The 17,546-nt window shown below is 56.1% G+C and overlaps 1 protein-coding gene across 1 annotated transcript; it reads right to left on the minus strand.

Moving 5' to 3' along the window:
* Positions 1–779: 779 nt before the first annotated feature.
* P2RX1 (purinergic receptor P2X 1) lies at positions 780–17,315 on the minus strand. The gene is made up of 12 exons (XM_054394290.1): positions 17,179–17,315; positions 12,055–12,202; positions 11,107–11,178; positions 10,171–10,240; positions 8,460–8,556; positions 7,695–7,775; positions 5,848–5,989; positions 4,145–4,275; positions 3,427–3,517; positions 2,768–2,833; positions 1,565–1,657; positions 780–824 (listed from the first exon to the last, which is right to left on the minus strand). The coding sequence occupies exons 1-12, from the start codon at positions 17,313–17,315 to the stop codon at positions 780–782; spliced, it is 1,173 nt and encodes a 390-aa protein (XP_054250265.1).
* Positions 17,316–17,546: the final 231 nt, after the last annotated feature.

A 17,546-nucleotide genomic window follows, 5' to 3' on the forward strand; every position in this document is an offset into this window, starting at 1 on the left:
AAATACATCCTTACAAAATAACCATTCCTCCCCTGTTGAGGGACTGGGCATGGCTCTTGCCAGCCCTCCTTCCCTCCTCCTCTCCTCAATTTGGAGCTGTCCAAGGGTGCCTGTGAGGAAGGACAAGCAACAATACCCTCCCCAGGGCCTTCAGGGTGCAGGATGCCCTGGCATGGTCCTAGCACATCAGGCAGGGTGCAGTGGGAGCCCACTGGAAGTACCTGCAAAGGTAGGGCTGTTGGAGGGCCCCCAGGGTGCCTTAGTGGCTCTCTGATGCCAAACATGAGTTTAACCCAGCCACACCACTGTGTCCCACCAGAGGCAGAGCACCCAACCAGATGCAGCCAGGACAGGCTGCAGGGCACCATGATCCCATGAGCTGGACGCTGCTTCTGCTGGCCCTGGGGCTGCATAGGGTGGTGACAGGGAATGCATCCTTGTTTTAGGAGAGGAGGAGAGGAAAGAGGGTGCAGGTTTGTTGGTCAGCATGGATTCTGCAAAGAGAGAGAGGTGCACAGTGATCTCTGCTCTCTTGCCACCACTGCTCCCCTTCAGGTGATGCTGCCATCACAGCTGTGTCATCACAGGCAGCTCCCACACCCAGTGCTGCCCTCTGCCCTTGCCTGCCCCAGCAAATGCTGACCCTGAGTTAAGCTCACAGCTCAGATGTCCTCCATGCATTCCCTGGAGCCCTGCTGCCTTAGGGTAGCCCCCAGCCACCCCAGCCCTCCCTGCTGGCAGCCGTGTGCTGGCAGGGCTGGACAGCCAGCACTCACCTCTCACTGTGTGTTCTCCAGCTCCTTTTCCTTCTTGTGTGACTTGGACTGGGGGTAAAACAGAGACAACAGAGATGATTGTTTTACAGGCCTGTCCCTTTCTAGTGCCAGGGCAAGATGTGGTTGAACAGCAAGTGCTGACCCCCAGTGTGCATGAGTGTTTTCAGAGGCATTTGAGGGGAGCTGGTTTTGTATCCTAGGAAAGGCCATAGAACCTCCCACGATCAGAGAAGGATGGAATGGTTTGAGCTAGAAAGGACCTTAAAGATCATCCAGTTCCAACCCTCCTGTAATGGGCATGGACAGCTCCCACCAGGCCAGATTGCTCTTCCGGCCTGTTCTTAAACACTTCCTGGAATGAGGCATCTGCAACCTCCCTGGGCAACCTGTTCCACTGTCTCTCCACCCTCAGAGTAAGGAGCTTCTTCCTAAATGTGCCCTGCTCTAGTTTCAAACCATTGCCCCTATGGTCATGGAGATGTTCTCAGAGAGCCAAAAATGGGACATTATCCAGTTGGAAATGCCAGGAGATACTGGAGCACCTGGGGACAAAGGGAGGGAATAAAGCCATTAACTGAGTCATGCAGAAGACCTCTGCACTTCTGGAGAGGAGATGACTGGATGCCAGGCTGTGACAGTCCAAGGGCTCCCAGAAGCTCAGGAAGGCACCTGGCTGCTCTCAGTACAAATGTTGTTTGTGTTCCAGCCTTTCATGAGCAATAACTCACCCCCAGCTCCCTACCCAGGCCCCAGCAGCCTCGGAGGGGCAGGGCCTTGCCCCCACTTACAGGCTCCTGTTCCGCGTATTTGAACTTCTTCTGCTTGTAGTAGTCTCTGCCTTGGAGGAAGTGCAGCAGGAGCAGGTCACAGAGGACAGAGGCCTGAAGTCAAAGAACAGTTAGGACTGGAACAGCCTTCACAGCAAACCTGTGTTGTCTATGTTTCCAGTTCCTTCCAGTTTGCCCCCTGAATTACAGAACCCCAGCACAGTGGGGGTTGGAAGGGACCTCTGGAGCTCATCCAGTCCAACCCCCTGCTAGAGCAGGGCACCCACAGCAGCTTGCCCAGGAGCACAAGTGCCAGGGGGAGTTGGAAGCTCTCCAGACAAAGAGCTCTCTTGGCAGCCTGCTCCACTACCCTCAAAGTAAAGATGTTCCTCCTCCTGTTCAGAAGGAACTTCTTGGGTTTCAGTTTGTGCCCCTTGCCCCTTTTCCTATCCCTGGGCAGCACTGAAGAGCCTGTCCCCCCCTCCTGACACCCACCCTTTATTTCTAAGCATTGAGAGGATCCCATATCAGTCTTCTCCTGTCTAGAATAAAAAGCCCCACACCCCTCAGCCTCTCTTCAGGAGAGAGATGTTCTAGATGTCCCCTCAGCATCTTTACAGCCCTTTTCTGTACCCTCTCAAGCAGTTCCCTGTCCCTCTTGAACCAGGGGCCAAGGACTCCAGGTGAGGCCTCACTAGCGTAGAGCAGATGAGGCTCACTTCTGCTTCAGCCCACAGCATGGTGTATTCTGAAGAGTATACAGCCCCCAGATGTCCTTTTAGGACAGAAGAGGAGTGAGCTGGGCTCAGGAATGGGCCACTTCAGCCAACAGACACCAAGGGCTTCCACTCTCAGTGTGTGCAGAGTGAGGCTTTGGCCATGGCAGAGGTTTAATGACCACAACCAAACAGGATGCTGGTTTCCTGCCATGCATGAAGTGCTGCTCATCACCCCAGCCCCTCAGCATCAGCTCTGGCTTGAACTACCATGACAGCAGGTCACCAAAGCCTGCCTTCCCCTCACTTGGCAAGGGCAGCAGCTCCCAGGAGGAATTCCCACCAGCCTGTGGTCAGCAGGAACCTATTTCCCTGAGCTGGGAGGCAGGAGAGAAGCTTCTTTCCCAGTTTAGCTCGTCCCCTGCTGCTCTTCACTGCATCCCCACAGATGGCCCAAGGAGAATAATTTGAGAGTCTCCATATAGAGGCTTGAAATATCTGAACTTACCACTCCAAAAATGCCAATTCCAGAGCCAATTGTGGTCATGGTTGGGATGATGTCAAATTTGCCTGCCTGAATAAAAGCAGAGAAATTAGGTGATATGTGAAAAATCAGCACAGGGCTATGAAAAAACGATGAGAGAGTTGGTGGGGCTCAGCTAAAGAGCCTTGGAGGAACCCAAGCCTCTACCACAGGAGGTAAGAGCTGATACAAACAGAACACCAAGACAGGTTGGGTGTAGGCTGACACAAATTGAAATGATTTTGTTTCCTGTATGCTTAATTAAACCCAAATATGTCTCTCTATGTACATTGACTGTTCCCAGTGGAACCCAAGGAGGAAAGCCACCTCTCCCTGTGGGAAGGAAAACAGAGCAGAAGAATGCAAAGAAATGTTCAGCTTTTGGAAATACCAGCAAAAGTTTTGGCTTTCCATCACTCCCCTCTCAGCCCATCAGGATGCTTCTGGGACAGAACCACTGCAGCTGAGAGATGTGACCTTTAAAGTGAGCTTCCCCTCAGTGCCACCTTCCCAGCACATCCCAAGGGCTGCTGTCAGCAGGTCACCACCCCAGGAAACCTCTCTCACTGAATGTCTTGGCCCCACCAGCCCCGGGTGCTGGCACCTGCCTGAGGACATGGTCCTGGGGTCTGGGCCACCCTTACCTTGCCGTTCACCAGAATGTCAAAGCGGATCCCAAACACCTTGTAGAGAGTCCTCTTTTCCTTGCCTTCTTCCCTGTAGTACTTGGCATATCTGTCCCAGGGCATGGGCAACATTAATGGCCTGCCAGGGGTGTCGACAGCCCCCTGCAACCCAACAACATTAGCACCATGGTGGCATGCAGAGCAGGACAAAGATCTGGGAATGTGCTGTCACAGAGCTGCTCCTGACCTCCTTAGCCCCCCTGAAGGAGCTGGGCTGTTGGCACCCTTCTGTAGCTCAGTTTCCCTGCCTGCAAGCTGGAGCTAAAGCTCCTGCCTGTGGCTGTGGTGACCTGCTGAGCCCAGGTGCCAGCAGACATCAGTGCAGCACTGGTGGCAGCTTCACAGAGAGCAGCACGTGGAGCTCATGCCTGAATGTCACACTGTGGCTGACTGCTTTGAACTGTGGGGACACAGGAGATAATCCCACACCATCCCCAGTCTTTCAAGGCTTCCCAAGAGCTGAGCTGAGCAGGAGATGTACAGGAAAGGCAGAGTGGCAGTTTGGAGGCCAAGGGGTGGGTTAGGACTTTTCTCTGTCACCCTAACAAGAGCACAGGCTGCTAAGGCAGGGAGAGTTTGCAGGACAGTCCCTGATCCTCCACCATTCCTGGAGTGCTGTGGGCTCCTGAAAGCTGTACCCCCTGATTCTGCCTGCAGTGGGGAGGGCTGTGCTCACCTGAAGTTGAAGCCTGGTGAGACGTTGCTGTCATCGTTGTACAGCCCATGGAACCGGTAGAGAGGCTTGCAGTGGCGCACAGGCCAGTCCAGGTCACAGTTCCAGTCTATGGTGATGCCAACCACTCCGCCCTGCAGCCACAGGGCAGGCACAAGGTTGTCCCTTCTGGGACCTGGCCCAGGGGAGTGCTTTCCCTCCTCACACATAGCCTCTGAGGGCTCTCCAGGACGCACAGGGCCAGTCTCAGGCCTCCTGGGCAGCCTCAGTTTGTACCCTACACATCACCCTGTGCAGGGGCTGCTGTCTGTGCCCTACGTGCTGGGTGCACCACTGAATTCATGCCCTCTTGTTCCTGTAAGCACAAACAGTGCTCACTGCAGATCCCTCTTGGTCCTTCTGGGACAGTCTTCCCTTGCCTGATTCTGCCCACCATGCCATCAAACCATTACTGCCACAGGGAAAATCAAAAGCAACTTAACATTTTCATGGAGGAGAGGGAAATGAACCCAGCAAAACCAAAAGAAAACCTCTAAGAGAAGTGGCCACCTGCAAGGGCATGAAGCAGTCCCTCCTGAGCTTGCTCCAGGTCATAGAGTCATCGAATTTTTTTGGTTGGTAGAGACCTTGAAGGTCATCCAGTCCAGCCCTGCCCAGTTTCTCCCACCCTGCCAGCAACTCATTTCTCCTGAGCAACTCTGCTGCAAAGGAAAGCTGAGAGTTGGGATCACAGAATCACAAAATCAATAAGGAGAATCAATAAGGTTGGAAAAGACCTCAGTTTGTTCAGCCTAGAGAAGAGAAGGCTCCAGAAGAGCTTCTGTGGCCTTTCAGTTCTTAAAGGGGATGAGCACAAAACTGGGGACAGAGTTTTTCTCAGGGCCTGTTGTGACAGGACAAAGGGGGATGGTTTGGGCTCAAAGAGGGAGATTGAGAATGGAGAGAAGGAGAAATGTTTGACACTGAGGGTGGGGACAGCCTGGCTTAGGCTGCCCAGAGAGCTGGGAGCTGCCCCATGGCTGGCACCAGTGCAGGTCAGGCTGGGGCTGTGAGCAACCTGCTCTGGTTGGGGATGTCCGTGCTGACTGCAGAAACATAGAATGCTTTGGGTAGGAAGGGACCTTCCAAGCTCCAGTCCAATCCAAAGCAGTCAGCAGGGCCTGTGGTGACAGGATGAGAGGCAATGGTTTGAAATAATAGCAGAGCAGATTTAGATTGGATGTGAGGAACAAGTTCTGCACCAGGAAGGTGGTGGAGCACTGCAACAGATTGCCCAGGGAGGTGGTTGAGGCTCCATCCCTGAAGACTATTCAAGGTCAGGCTGGCAAGACTCTGGGCACCTGATCTAGTGGAGAATGTCACTGCTGACTGCAGGGGCGTTGGACTGGATGAGCTTTGGAGACCCCTTCCAACCCAGACCATTCTGTGAGGCTCTAGTGTTCTGTTCCAGTCTCTCCCCACCCTCACTCTCAAGAATTTCTTCCTCATCTCCAGTCTCAATCTGCCCTCTTCCAGCTCAAAGCCATTGTCCCTCATCTTGTCATTCCCAGCCCTTGTCCAAAGTCCCTCCCCAGCTCTCCTGGAGCCCCTTCAGGTACTGGCAGGCTGCTCTGAGGACTCTCTAGAGGCTTCTCCTCTCCAGGCTGAACAGCCCCAGCTCTCCCAGCCCATCCCCACAGGGAAGATTCTCCAGCCCTCTGAAGTACCTTAACAGCCAGGAAGGTGAAGTTCTGGCCTGACTCCCTGACGATGTAGCCCAGCTCAAACACAGGGCACAGGGCATCAGTGACCCTGTGGTAGGTGCACTTCTTCAGGTACTGCTTGGTGACACTCTCCACCAAGTTGCGCCTGTGAGTAAAAAGAGAGTAGGAAAGAGTCTGAGTACCCCAATAATCTGGGTGGGAAAAGACCTCTGGAGGCCCCTGGTCCAACCAAGCAATTGTTCAAAGTGGGTCATTTGTCAAAGCCCAGAGCTTCCTCTTCCTCATGCTCATCAGACCCCACACATGCAGAGTGGGGTCTTCCCTCCAGCCCTCCCCAGTTTCTCCCACAGTGTCAGCAACTCATTTCTCCAGGGCACCTCTGATGCAAATGAAATGTTTGACACTGAGGGTGGGGAGAGCCTGGCCCAGGCTGCCCAGAGAGGTGAGAGCTGCCCCATGGCTGGCATCATTGCAGGTCAGGTTGTTTGGGGCTGTGAGCAACCTGCTCTGGTTGGGAATGTCCCTGCTGCCTGCAGGGGGGTGGACTGGATGAGCTTGAAAGGTCCCTTCCTACCCAACCCAGTCTGGGATTCTATGAACTTCTTTCCTCTGGAGGAAGTCTCTCTGTTTTTTTCTTTTGTGCAGATCTCCATCTCTGCTTTGGATTTGCTGCTTTGCCTGCTGCCCAAACCCAGCACAAATCTGCTTGTCCACAGCAACCCTCTTCTCATTCCTCAGCTTTGCAAACCCTCCCATGGCCTCCACTATCACTCCCAGCTGCTTCTGGGAACACACCAGCTCGTCCATGGGCTGTGCCAGGCAATACTGTCTGCACCAACAGTTCCATCTGGAACAGCTCCTGGATGCTGCATCCCACAGCTTTTACATTTAGCTGGATTTTGCTGTCTCCTCCAGAGAGGGTGAAAAGGAAAGGTCAACATCTTGTCTTCCACCCGGCTCTGCCCTTTCTCCTAAAAATAGTCTTTCTGTAAAGCCTCCCTGGACCAAATGGTTGTGTAAGACTCATGCCTTGCTCACCCCTGTCCCATCAGTTATGCTCAGCAATTAATTAGTAGCAGTGCTCAAAGGCAGAAAGCTTCCCTATGACCCCAGATGGCTCTGGCTCGGCTCCTCCAGCAGCAACCAGCCCTTTACCTCCCAGGACCTGCTCTCCTTGACTGTGTCCCCTCTCCTTTCTGCTGGTGGGGGCTCTCCTCTTCCAGCCACCTCTTGGGCTGGAGCGTGAGGTCAGCTCAAGGCTTTGCCAAGCATGCTGTCTGCCAGGACATTTAACCTTGGCTGCAGCACAGGGACACCATCAGCTTAGGGAGGAGAATCCACTCTCTTCAGCACAAACAGCTTCTGCTGGTTGTTTCCAACTCAGATACAGAATCACTGCCATCACCAACCCTCTGACATGGGGCCTGCAGCCAGCGGCACCAGTTCCAGTGCTGCCTGGAAGGAACCAACCCTAATAACCCTCTGCAGAGACAAGTGGGGATGTGAAGAGTGACCTCTGCTGGTTCTGGGGCACCAGGCTTGGTCTGACTGCTCACCCACCACTGTCTCATGTAGTATTTGACTGTGGTCTTCAGGGAGGGAAAGGGAGAAGAAAAATGAAGAATCAGAGGAACTATTGCCACAAGCATCACAGCAGGGGGATGCAGGGGACATGAACTCCAGAAGCCTCCTTTCCTGCAGCTGAGGTGGGAGAGATCAGCTAATGCAGGGCTCGGGTCAGCAGAGTAGTCCTGGGCCTGCTGCTGAGGGAAGGCAGCAAGCACCCAGCTACAGCCACGGCTTCCCCTGGGGGAACCAGCCAGAAGCCACCACCCCAAACCTCCCCTCACCTGGACACCTTGAACCTGGGGAAGGTGATGCTGTTCTTGATGAACAAGGTGAACTTCTCTGCTTCTGACAACAAGGCAGGGCTGGAAAACACAAGCGTTGAGATGTGTGCATCACTCAGCTCCATGTGGTGGAGATTATCCAAATCGAGATGTCAGGCCCTAGAAACACTGATCTCATCCCATCCTTTTCTAAGTCAAAGAGCACAACAAAGATCAGAAAAGCCCCAGGGAAGGATGGAAGTGACTGTTAGGGGACAGAGAGGGAGTTAGGTTCTGGGGGTTCAGTGAAGAAACCCCACAAAAGCACAGTGAGGTTGTTGGAAGATTTCTGAAGGACCTGCACACTTCCCATGGCTCCCTGGGGGACCCAAGGATATCCCTGGGCACATCCTGCTCAGAGAGGAAGCAAGGAAGAAAAAGACTTTGCATCTACCCAGAGGTTCTCCAGAGTGGCCTGTGGAGGCTGCAGGTGGAGAACACCTCATGGTCAGAGCACAACTTTACTCTGAAGCCAAGCAGGAGAGACAGGCTTGGTCCATGCACAGAGCACCCAGCAGAGATGCTGGGGTTGAGTTGCCAGCAGGGAGCAAACCACACCAGGAGAAGCACAACCTCCCCCTGAGCAAGCACAGACAGGGTCTGCGTGGAGCCACATAGTTCTGGCACCAATCCACAGGCCCCAGCTTGTTCTACCCTACCCTGACACTGCTGGTGCAGCTGGGATGGGGCTAGAATGGCAAAGGGAGCAGCAACAGCATTGCTTACCTGGGAATGTGGTCATCAACTTCAACAGGGCACCAGCCAAAGATCTCACAGGTCTTCACAGAGCTGTTGAAGTGCACACACTTGCCTGTCATGAGCCCTGTGGGGAAAGGCAGCACATCACATCCCTGGTGTGGTGGGTTGAAAATCCCCCCCAACATAAAATTGCCAGACCAGCTCAGCTGGAAGCAACTGAAGCTGTGTTCACAAGCAAATCTACAACCTAAATGTGAAGTGCAATGAATATGTACAAAATATACAATATTTACACGTTTATAAACAACAAAATAACCCCCCTGGGCAAACCAGGGGCTGCTAATAGCTTCCCCTGCTCCCTTCCCTCCCCCTGTACAAAGGACAAGAGAAAGAGCAGAGAGTGGTTGTTTGTTAATAGCCACAACAAAGCAATGCAGCCAAGGTGAGCAAAGCCAGCAGCACAAGTTAGTATCTGCCAGAGTGAAGGAGTTGAAAAGACAGAAAGTTAGTGTACAACACAAACTCTATGGAAGATACCTGTCCAATGGGATTATTTAGAATTTATCATTATTTGCCTTTTTACAGCCAATGGTAATTTATTTACATTCTACCACTTTCTGATCAAGATCTGTGGAAAATTTTCAAGGTACAGCCAAAAACTACCACACACAGGATACTGGGAAATCCCAGCTTGGCATGGATGGGATCTGCTTCCAGATTCAGCCCTGCCACAGACATCCAAGACACAAAATACTCAAGGCTCTGGTGCCTCTTTATAAAAAGTTTCTCCTCCTCTTCAGATGGAACCTCCTGGGTTCCAGTTTGTGCCCATTGGCCCTTGTCCTGTCCCTGGGCACCACTGACAAGAGTCTGGCTCCAGTCTCTTGCCCTCACAGCTCCTTTAGCTCTTGCTGAGCATTGCTCAGCTCCCCTCTGGGGCTGCTCTTCTGCAGGCTCTCAGCCCCAGGGCTCTCAGCCTTTGCTCCTCACAGAGCTGCTCCAGGCCCCTCAGCAGCTTTGCAGCCTCCCCTGGACTCTCTCCAGCACTTCTCTGTCTCTCCTGAACTGGGGAGCCCAGACCTGGACCCAGTGCTCCAGCTGTGGCCTGGCTAGGGCAAAGCAGAGGGCGAGGAGAACCTCCCTTGCCCTGCTGGCCACACTCTTCTCCATGCATCCCAGGACCCCATTGGCCTTCTTGGCCACCAGGGCACATTGCTGCCTCATGGGGAACTTGTTCTACCCCAGCACTCCCAGCTCCTTCTCCTTGGAGCTGCTTCCCAGCAGGTTCCCCCTCCCCTGTCCTGCTGCAGGAGGTTGTTCCTCCCCAGGGCCAGGACCCTGCACTTGCCCTTGGTGAACTCCATGAGGTTCCCTCTGCCCAACTCTGCAGCCTGTGCAGGTCTGGCTGAATGGCAGCACAGCCTGAGGGCTGTCAGCCTCTGCTCCCAGTGTGGGGCCATCAACTAAAAATAGTTTAATCTTTTGTTGCCAGAGCTTTTAGCAGCTCAGATATCCTTCAGGAGAGACAAGCAGGAGCAGCCCAGCTGGGACCCTCACCCAGCACGTCAGAAGCTTTTCCCAAACGCTGTCAGCTGGTGGTGCAAAGCGGGCCATTGTGCCGGACCCCCAGCCACGCAGCTGCCCCAGAGCAGGCTGTGCCCAGAGCAGGCTGTGCCCAGAGCAGGCTGTGCCCCGCACGTCAGCAGCAGCCTGGCGGAGCGCTGGCGCCGTGCCCTACCTTGTCCCTGGCGGCTGTACCTCCCGCGGCTGCAGTCGCTGTCCTGCGCGCAGGGCCCCGCGTCCGGCAGCTGTGTGAGACAGCAGCGGCCAGCTCAGCATCTCACCCTCTGCCGCCTGCCCCTCTGTCCTTCCTGCCTCCACAAGCAGCGTTTTCCCCGGGGAAAACACCTCTCAGCCGCCAGAGACTCATCCGTTCCCCACTTCCCAGACATGGATATCCAGAAGCAGGGAAAAGGGGGATTTCATTTTTAGACTCCAGGCAGGGGCATCTCATTGAGCTTTGAGTCTGCTCTGCTCCATCACTGAGTCACAGAATGCATTGGGTTGGAAGGGACTCTCAAAGGTCATCTTGTCCAACCCCCTGCAGTCAGCAGGAACACCTCCAACTGGAGCAGGTTGCTCAGGGCTCCATAAAGTTTGACCTTGAACATCTCCAGGGATGGGGCCTCCCTGGGCAGCCTGTTCCAGTGTCTCCCCAGCCTCACTGTGCAGAGCTTCCTCCTGATCTCCAACCTAACTCTGCCCTGCTCCACTTTCAAACCATTGCCTCTTGTCCTATCCCCTTAGCCCCTTCTGAACAGTCCATCTCCAGCCCTCCTGTAGGTCCCCTGCAGATGTTGAAATGCAGCTCTAAGGTGTTCCTGGAGCCTTCTCTTCTGCAGGCTGAACAGCCCCAGCTCTCCCAGTCTGTCAAAGGCTTCAGCAGATGCTGGGCACCTTGCAGCAGAATAAAAACATTCCTGTACCTCTCACAGGTCCTGAACTTGGACAGTCTGGTGCCAGGCTCAGACTTTTACCAAACTCTTGATGTCAGCAGAGTCTGGTGCCAGGCTCAGGCTTTTACCAATCTCTTGATGTCAGCAGAGCCCCTTCCCCAGTGCCACCATCACAACAACCCCAAACTGAGCCCACTGCAGGAAGCCAGCACCTTTACCTCTGGGCAGGTTCCTTGCTTCTGTCCAGGGGTGACAATGAAGTTGGTCATCACCACAAATGAGTTGTCCCCCTGTGGAAACATGGCCAGTTAGCTCACAGCCAGCACAGTGCTCCTGATGGAGCCCCTGCAAGGAGCCTCTCCTGGGGCCAGGGGTAGGGCACACAAACCACCAGGACATGTCCAGGCAGATGGCAACTTTCTCCCTAGCTTTGAGTCCTCCAGTCTCCTCTGCTGCAGCTCAGGAAGCTGGTGGTGGCCCTGGGGAGTGGCAGAGCCACCATCCCAGGGACAGTGGAGGACCCTCCTCGCTGCCTGAGGTGCTTGTCTGGAGGCACTGGAGGAGCCTTGGTCCTTTTGGAGGCAGCCTCAAACATGCTCCATCCACCATGGCAGGTCCCAGGCACCAAATGCTCCCCCGGGGGGAAATGTGGGTAGAGATTTCTGGCAGGAGCAATCTGTCCTCCACCACAGGGACACCATGGGGAGCTCCGTGGAGAGCCTACATGGAGGAACCCCTCTGCAGCCCAGCAGCTGGGAAAAAGCAGCTGCTGGGACAAAAGCAGCCCCTGAAACAGGGCCACAGAGTCATGGAAAACATCCTGTGGGAAGAGCCCTCCAAGCCCAACCTTTGACCCAGCACTGCAGGCTCAGCATCAAAATATGGCCCTAAGCACCAGAGCCACACACTGCTGGAACACCCCCAGGGGTGGTGACTCCAGCACTGCCCTGGGCAGCCTGTTCCAATGTCTGAGAATCCTTCCAGTGCAGAAATATTTCCTGAGATCCATCCTGAGCCTCCCCTGGTGCAGCTTGGAACCATTGCCTCTGCTCCTGTCACTTGCTACCAGGGAGAAGAGGCTGCCCCCTCCTCACTGCAAGCTCCCTTCAGGGAGCTGTAGAGAGCAATGAGGTGTCTCCTCAGGCTCCTCCATCCACGCTCCTCACCTGAGGTGGGAAGACATAGTCCACCACATCCCAGATGTGAGGCCCCACGACGCTCTCATTGGTCAGCGTCAGCCCCTTCAGCTTCACCGAGACGGAGCTGACGATGCTGTCCTGGGACTGGTAGCCCTTCTCGTAGAGGAACACCCACCTGGAAGGGACAGGAGCTGGGCTGAGCACGGCCACCACTGCTCAGCTGCAGCAGCCCCAGTTCCCAGCGCATCGCTGGCGACTGGCACTGCTTTGCCAAGTCTTACCTGGGGGTTATTGGCCAAATTGTCATGGAATCATTTTGGTTGGAAAAGCCCTTTCAGATCATCCAGGCCAACCATTCTCTGACTCTGCTCTGGTGCTAACCGATGGCCCTCAGCACCACATTTCTGCTTCTTCAAAACCCCTCCAGGGATGGGGATCCAACTACCTCCCTGGGCAGCCTGTGCCAGGTTTTGAGAATCCTTTCAGTGAAGAAATTTCTTCTAATGTCCAACCTAAACCTCCCCTGGGGAAACTTGAGGCCATTTACTCTCATTCCATCCCTTGTTCCTTGGGAGAAGAGCCCAACCCCAACCTGGCTCCAACCTCCTCTCAGGTAGCTGCAGAAAGCAATGAGGTCTCTCCTCAGGCTCTTCTTCTCCAGGCTGAACACCCCCAGGTCCCTCAGCTGCTCCTCCCCAGCCCTGTTCTCCAGACCCTTCCCCAGCTTTGTTGCCCTTCTCTAGACCTATTCCAGCTCCTCAATGTCCTTCTTGGGGTGAGGGCCCAAAACTGACCCCAGCACTCAAGGTGTGGCCTCCCCAGTGCTGGGTACAGGGAACAGTCCCTGCCCTGGCTCTGCTGCCCACACCATTGCTGATCCAGGCCAGGCTGCTGCCCAGGGCCAGCATTCCCCTGCAGCAAAGGCAAACACAGAGCCATGCCCTGGGTGCAAGAGGCATCAGGAGCAGTGCTGGGACCTGCTGTGTCTGTGGTGGGGCTGTCCCTGCAGTTCCCAGCCCTCAGGCAGCGCTGGGGGCTGGCTGCTGACACAGCTGAGCTGTGGCATAAACAAGGCTCCGGCGGCTGTGCTGGGGCTGGGGCAGGGCAGGCACAGCCAGGGCCCTGCAGCCTGCGCCACTAAAAAAGGACAGGGCTGGATCCTGGCCCCGCTGCCTGGCACTGTTCCTGCTGGCCTGCACACAGCCTGCTCTGCCCCTGCCATGCACAGCCTCATGGGCACAGGGGACAATGGCAGCCCCAGGAGCTGCCTGCAGAGCTGCCCCACAGGTGCTGGCTCTTATGGGGACCTCCTGGGGATGGTGCCATCAGCATCCCTGAGCTACCTGGGCAGATGGAGCTGGCCCTGCCCATGCCAGGGGTGGAACCAGGTGAGCCTCAAGGTCCCTTCCAACCCAACCCAGGCTGTGATTCTGTGAACAGGGGGTGAGGGGACCTCAGGGTCCACTCTGGTGCTTGGGGATGGGAGAAGAAATTCAGCACTGCTTCCACCTCAGCTGGGAGCTCAGCAAGGCAGAGGCCATACTGGGGTGTGCTGGTCATTCACAGGACTATACTGGGGTGTGCTGGTCACTCACAGGACCGTACTGGGGTGTGCTGGTCACTCACAGGACCATACTGGGGTGTGCTGGTCACTCACAGGACCATACTGGGGTGTGCTGGTCATTCACAGGACCGTACTGGGGTGTGCTGGTCATTCACAGGACCGTACTGGGGTGTGCTGGTCACTCACAGGACCGTACTGGGGTGTGCTGGTCATTCACAGGACCGTACTGGGGTGTGCTGGTCACTCACAGGACCGTACTGGGGTGTGCTGGTCATTCACAGGACCACACTGGGGTGTGCTGGTCACTCACAGGACCACACTGGGGTGTGCTGGTCGCTCACAGGACCACACTGGGGTGTGCTGGTCTCTCACAGGACCACACTGGGGTGTGCTGGTCACTCACAGGACCACACTGGGGTGTGCTGGTCATTCACAGGACCATACTGGGTTGTGCTGGTCTCTCACAGGACCACACTGGGGTGTGCTGGTCATTCACAGGACCACACTGGGGTGTGCTGGTCATTCACAGGACCGTACTGGGGTGTGCTGGTCATTCACAGGACCGTACTGGGGTGTGCTGGTCACTCACAGGACCGTACTGGGGTGTGCTGGTCATTCACAGGACCACACTGGGGTGTGCTGGTCACTCACAGGACCACACTGGGGTGTGCTGGTCGCTCACAGGACCACACTGGGGTGTGCTGGTCTCTCACAGGACCACACTGGGGTGTGCTGGTCACTCACAGGACCACACTGGGGTGTGCTGGTCATTCACAGGACCATACTGGGTTGTGCTGGTCTCTCACAGGACCACACTGGGGTGTGCTGGTCATTCACAGGACCACACTGGGGTGTGCTGGTCACTCACAGGACCACACTGGGGTGTGCTGGTCACTCACAGGACCACACTGGGGTGTGCTGGTCTCTCACAGGACCACACTGGGGTGTGCTGGTCACTCACAGGACCACACTGGGGTGTGCTGGTTTCAGTGGGTACCTTCCCCTATGCTCTCTAGGCTGCAGGCACCTGGCAGCTCTGTGCTGTTCCCCTGAATGTCTCTGCAGCTCAGCCTCTCTCACCTCCTGGCTCCCTGGCAGAGGTGCCATGGGCAGGTGGTGCTGGGCACCCTGTTGTGACAGGTCAGGATGTGGCCCCACGCTGCTGTGGAGCTGTGGTCAGGCCAAGGAGGATTCATTTCCTCAGGGCCTGCCCACGTGTGCCCTGCTGCTACTCCCCATGTGGCAGTCCCCAGGCCCTCTTCCCTTGGCCCCATCCTGGCTCAGCCCAAAGCCTCCTCACACCAGAGGCTTTCAGAAAGCAAAGCCAAAGGTGATGCTGAGCTGACCAAAGCCAAAGGTGGGGTGAGCCTGGCATCACCTGGCCAGCAGTGATGCTCAGCAGAGTGGATGAGCAGAAGGCAGAGCTGCTCCCAGGGGAGCTGCAGAGCTCTCAATGGGGTCAGACCCAGGCCCCTCCTTGGCACTGGGGGCATTGCCACACTGCCTCCAGCACAGCCAGGCAGCAGCAGGCATCCCACACCTGCTGCCAAGGGGGACCAAAGCTGCAGCCACTGAACATCTCAGAGCTGAAAAGAGCTACAGAATCCTTTGGGTTGGAAGAGACCTCTCTGATCGTTGAGTCCAGCCCTGAACCCAGCACTGCCACAGCACCACAGCTCCAAGGCTTTGAAACCTCTTCCAGGGATGGGGACTCCACCACCTCCCTGAGCAGCCTGGCCCAGGGCTGCACAAACCTTCTGGGAAGTAAATTGTTCCTCATTCCAACCTTCATCTCCCTTGGAGCAACTTGAGGCCATTTCCCCTCATCCTGTCACTTATTACTAGGGAGCAGAGCCCAACCCCCACCTGGCTCCAGCCTCCTCTCAGGAGCTGTAGAGAGCAATGAGGTCTCCCTCAGCCTCCTCTTCTCCAGGTTGAACACCCTCAGCTCCCTCAGCTGCTCCTCCCCAGCCCTGTTCTCCAGACCCTTCCCCAGCTCTGTTGCTCTTCTCTGGACACAACTGACAATTGATTACCTCCTTGTCCGGAGAGCTTCCAACCCCGCCCCGTGACCCTGGACAGGCTGCTTGAGGGTGCCCTGCTTGAGCAGGGGGCTGGATGGGATGATCCCCAGAGGTCCCTTCCAGCCATCACTGGGCTCTGGGACAGTGAATCAATAAACAAATCAATAAATCTCTTCCTGCCAGAGCTGCTTTCAGAGTGCAAACCTCCAGCATTGAGGCTCACCCGAGGCAGTGCTGCAGGACAGGGGATGCCTGTGGCTGGTGGAGCTGTGGGCAGCCACACTCCCTGGCAGCCCCTTACTAGTGGAACCCTACCCCAGCAAAGCAGCAGAACCTCAGGAATTACAGCAATTTCATGCTGCTCTCCTCTCTTCTGCCCCTGGCTGTCACCACCAGCTGGTCCCCTCTGCCCCCTCCTGCCTGTCCCTTGTGGCTGGGTTGCTTAAGCCACGTTGCCTCAGGAAGTCCCTGTTCTCTTGTTCCTCATCCACAAACTCGGTTTGCTAGAGTGCTGGGGCTTGATGGCTCTGCCCTTAGAACAGCCAGCACTGCCCCCAGTGACACCAGTCTGCACCAGTGCAAGACCCTTCGCAGTGGAGCATCTTTCAGACCTTGGCTCAGCAACAGCTTGGGATGAGGATTCCTGTTGAGAGCCAAAGCTCTGGTGACCAGGGTGGGAGTGATGTGAGGGTCCCACCATGAGCCCCTGGGAAGCTTTTCCCCTTGTCCAGGGGATCTGTGCTAAAAGCAGGGATGGACACCACTGTTCCCCACAGCTTCTCGCTTGTGCTGAGCCCTCAGAGTTGCTTTGCTCCTGCACCCCAAACCCACACATTGTTTCCAGCTCCTGACGCCCCTTCTCCTGCAAATCTCCTGCCGTGGGGCCCTCTTCAATGGAAGGGGATGGTGTCTCTTGAGGACTGAGCCCACAGCAGCCATGGAGGCTCTGCCATGAAGCATCATCCCACACCAGGGGCTGGGGACCGCAGCAGCCAGGGGCACCCGAGGACAACATCCCCGCATGGCTCGGAGCCTGCCTGCTCTGCTTCTGCCTTTTTTAAGCAGTGGCTGCTGCACCACAGCTACTCCTGGGGCTGCCTCCCACCAGTGAAGCAAACCAGGACTTGGAGCAAGGCTGCAGCCTGGCCCCAGCCGCTGGAAGGCTGGACAGTGAGGATTTATGGCCCTGTCCCCCGGCCACCCGGGGCTCACAAATCACCGCGCTGGCCCCGGCTGACTCCTGGGTAATATAAATGAAAATAAAAATAACAACAGATTCCCAGGCCTGCAACCAGCAGCCCCTGCGGGGCTGGATGTAGATCAGCAGCGAGGAGCAGGGCTGGGCAGGGATGAGCTTCCAGCACACACTCGGCAGCTGCTGGGGAGGATGTGGGGACTGGACGGCTGTCTGGAAGCTGGTATGGGACACTGGGCAGCACAGGAGTGGCCACAGCCAGGGGGTGATGCCATCAGCAGTAACCACCCTGGCTCTGGCTGCGGGGGGCACAGGAGCCTCTGAAGGCAGTGCCAGGCTGTGGGGAGCGTGGGCGCCCGGAGCCTTACCCGATGATGTACGCCAGCACCACGAGCTGGATCAGCCGGAAGGTCAGTCCCACCTTCTTGTTCCTCACCAGCACCATCCTGGGGGTATCATACTCGAAGAGGAAGGAGGACACCTTGTCCATGCACTTCTGCCCCATGGCTGAGCGCAGCCTCCTGCAGCAGGGTGCTCAGCGCCGTGGGTCGTGGCTGCTGCGCTGCAGCAGCTCCTCCGCAAGCAGCAGCAGAAGGGACGAGAGCAGCAAGCCCCACTATGGGCACTGCCACAGCAGGGCTTTGGGGTTTCCTCTTCTGTGCTGGGATGTGGCTTCCTGTTCCTATAAGCTCTGGGCTGGGAGCAGCTGGTGCCCTACATGGTGTGGGGGTGGGAC

The sequence above is a fragment of the Indicator indicator genome, chromosome 30 (genome assembly GCF_027791375.1).
Source record: "Indicator indicator isolate 239-I01 chromosome 30, UM_Iind_1.1, whole genome shotgun sequence".
In the NCBI taxonomy this organism is placed as follows: Eukaryota; Metazoa; Chordata; class Aves; order Piciformes; family Indicatoridae; genus Indicator; species Indicator indicator.

Excerpts from the sequence above, each read along its gene's own strand:
- P2RX1 (XM_054394290.1), bottom strand. The coding sequence starts at position 17,315 with ATGGGGCAGAAGTGCATGGACAAGGTGTCCTCCTTCCTCTTCGAGTAT. Across the intron at positions 2,834-3,426 it reads ACATTCTGGTGAACGGCAAG|GCAGGCAAATTTGACATCAT; the intron begins GTAAGGGTGGCC and ends GCTTTTATTCAG. Across the intron at positions 825-1,564 it reads AATACGCGGAACAGGAGCCT|TCCAAGTCACACAAGAAGGA; the intron begins GTAAGTGGGGGC and ends TTTTACCCCCAG.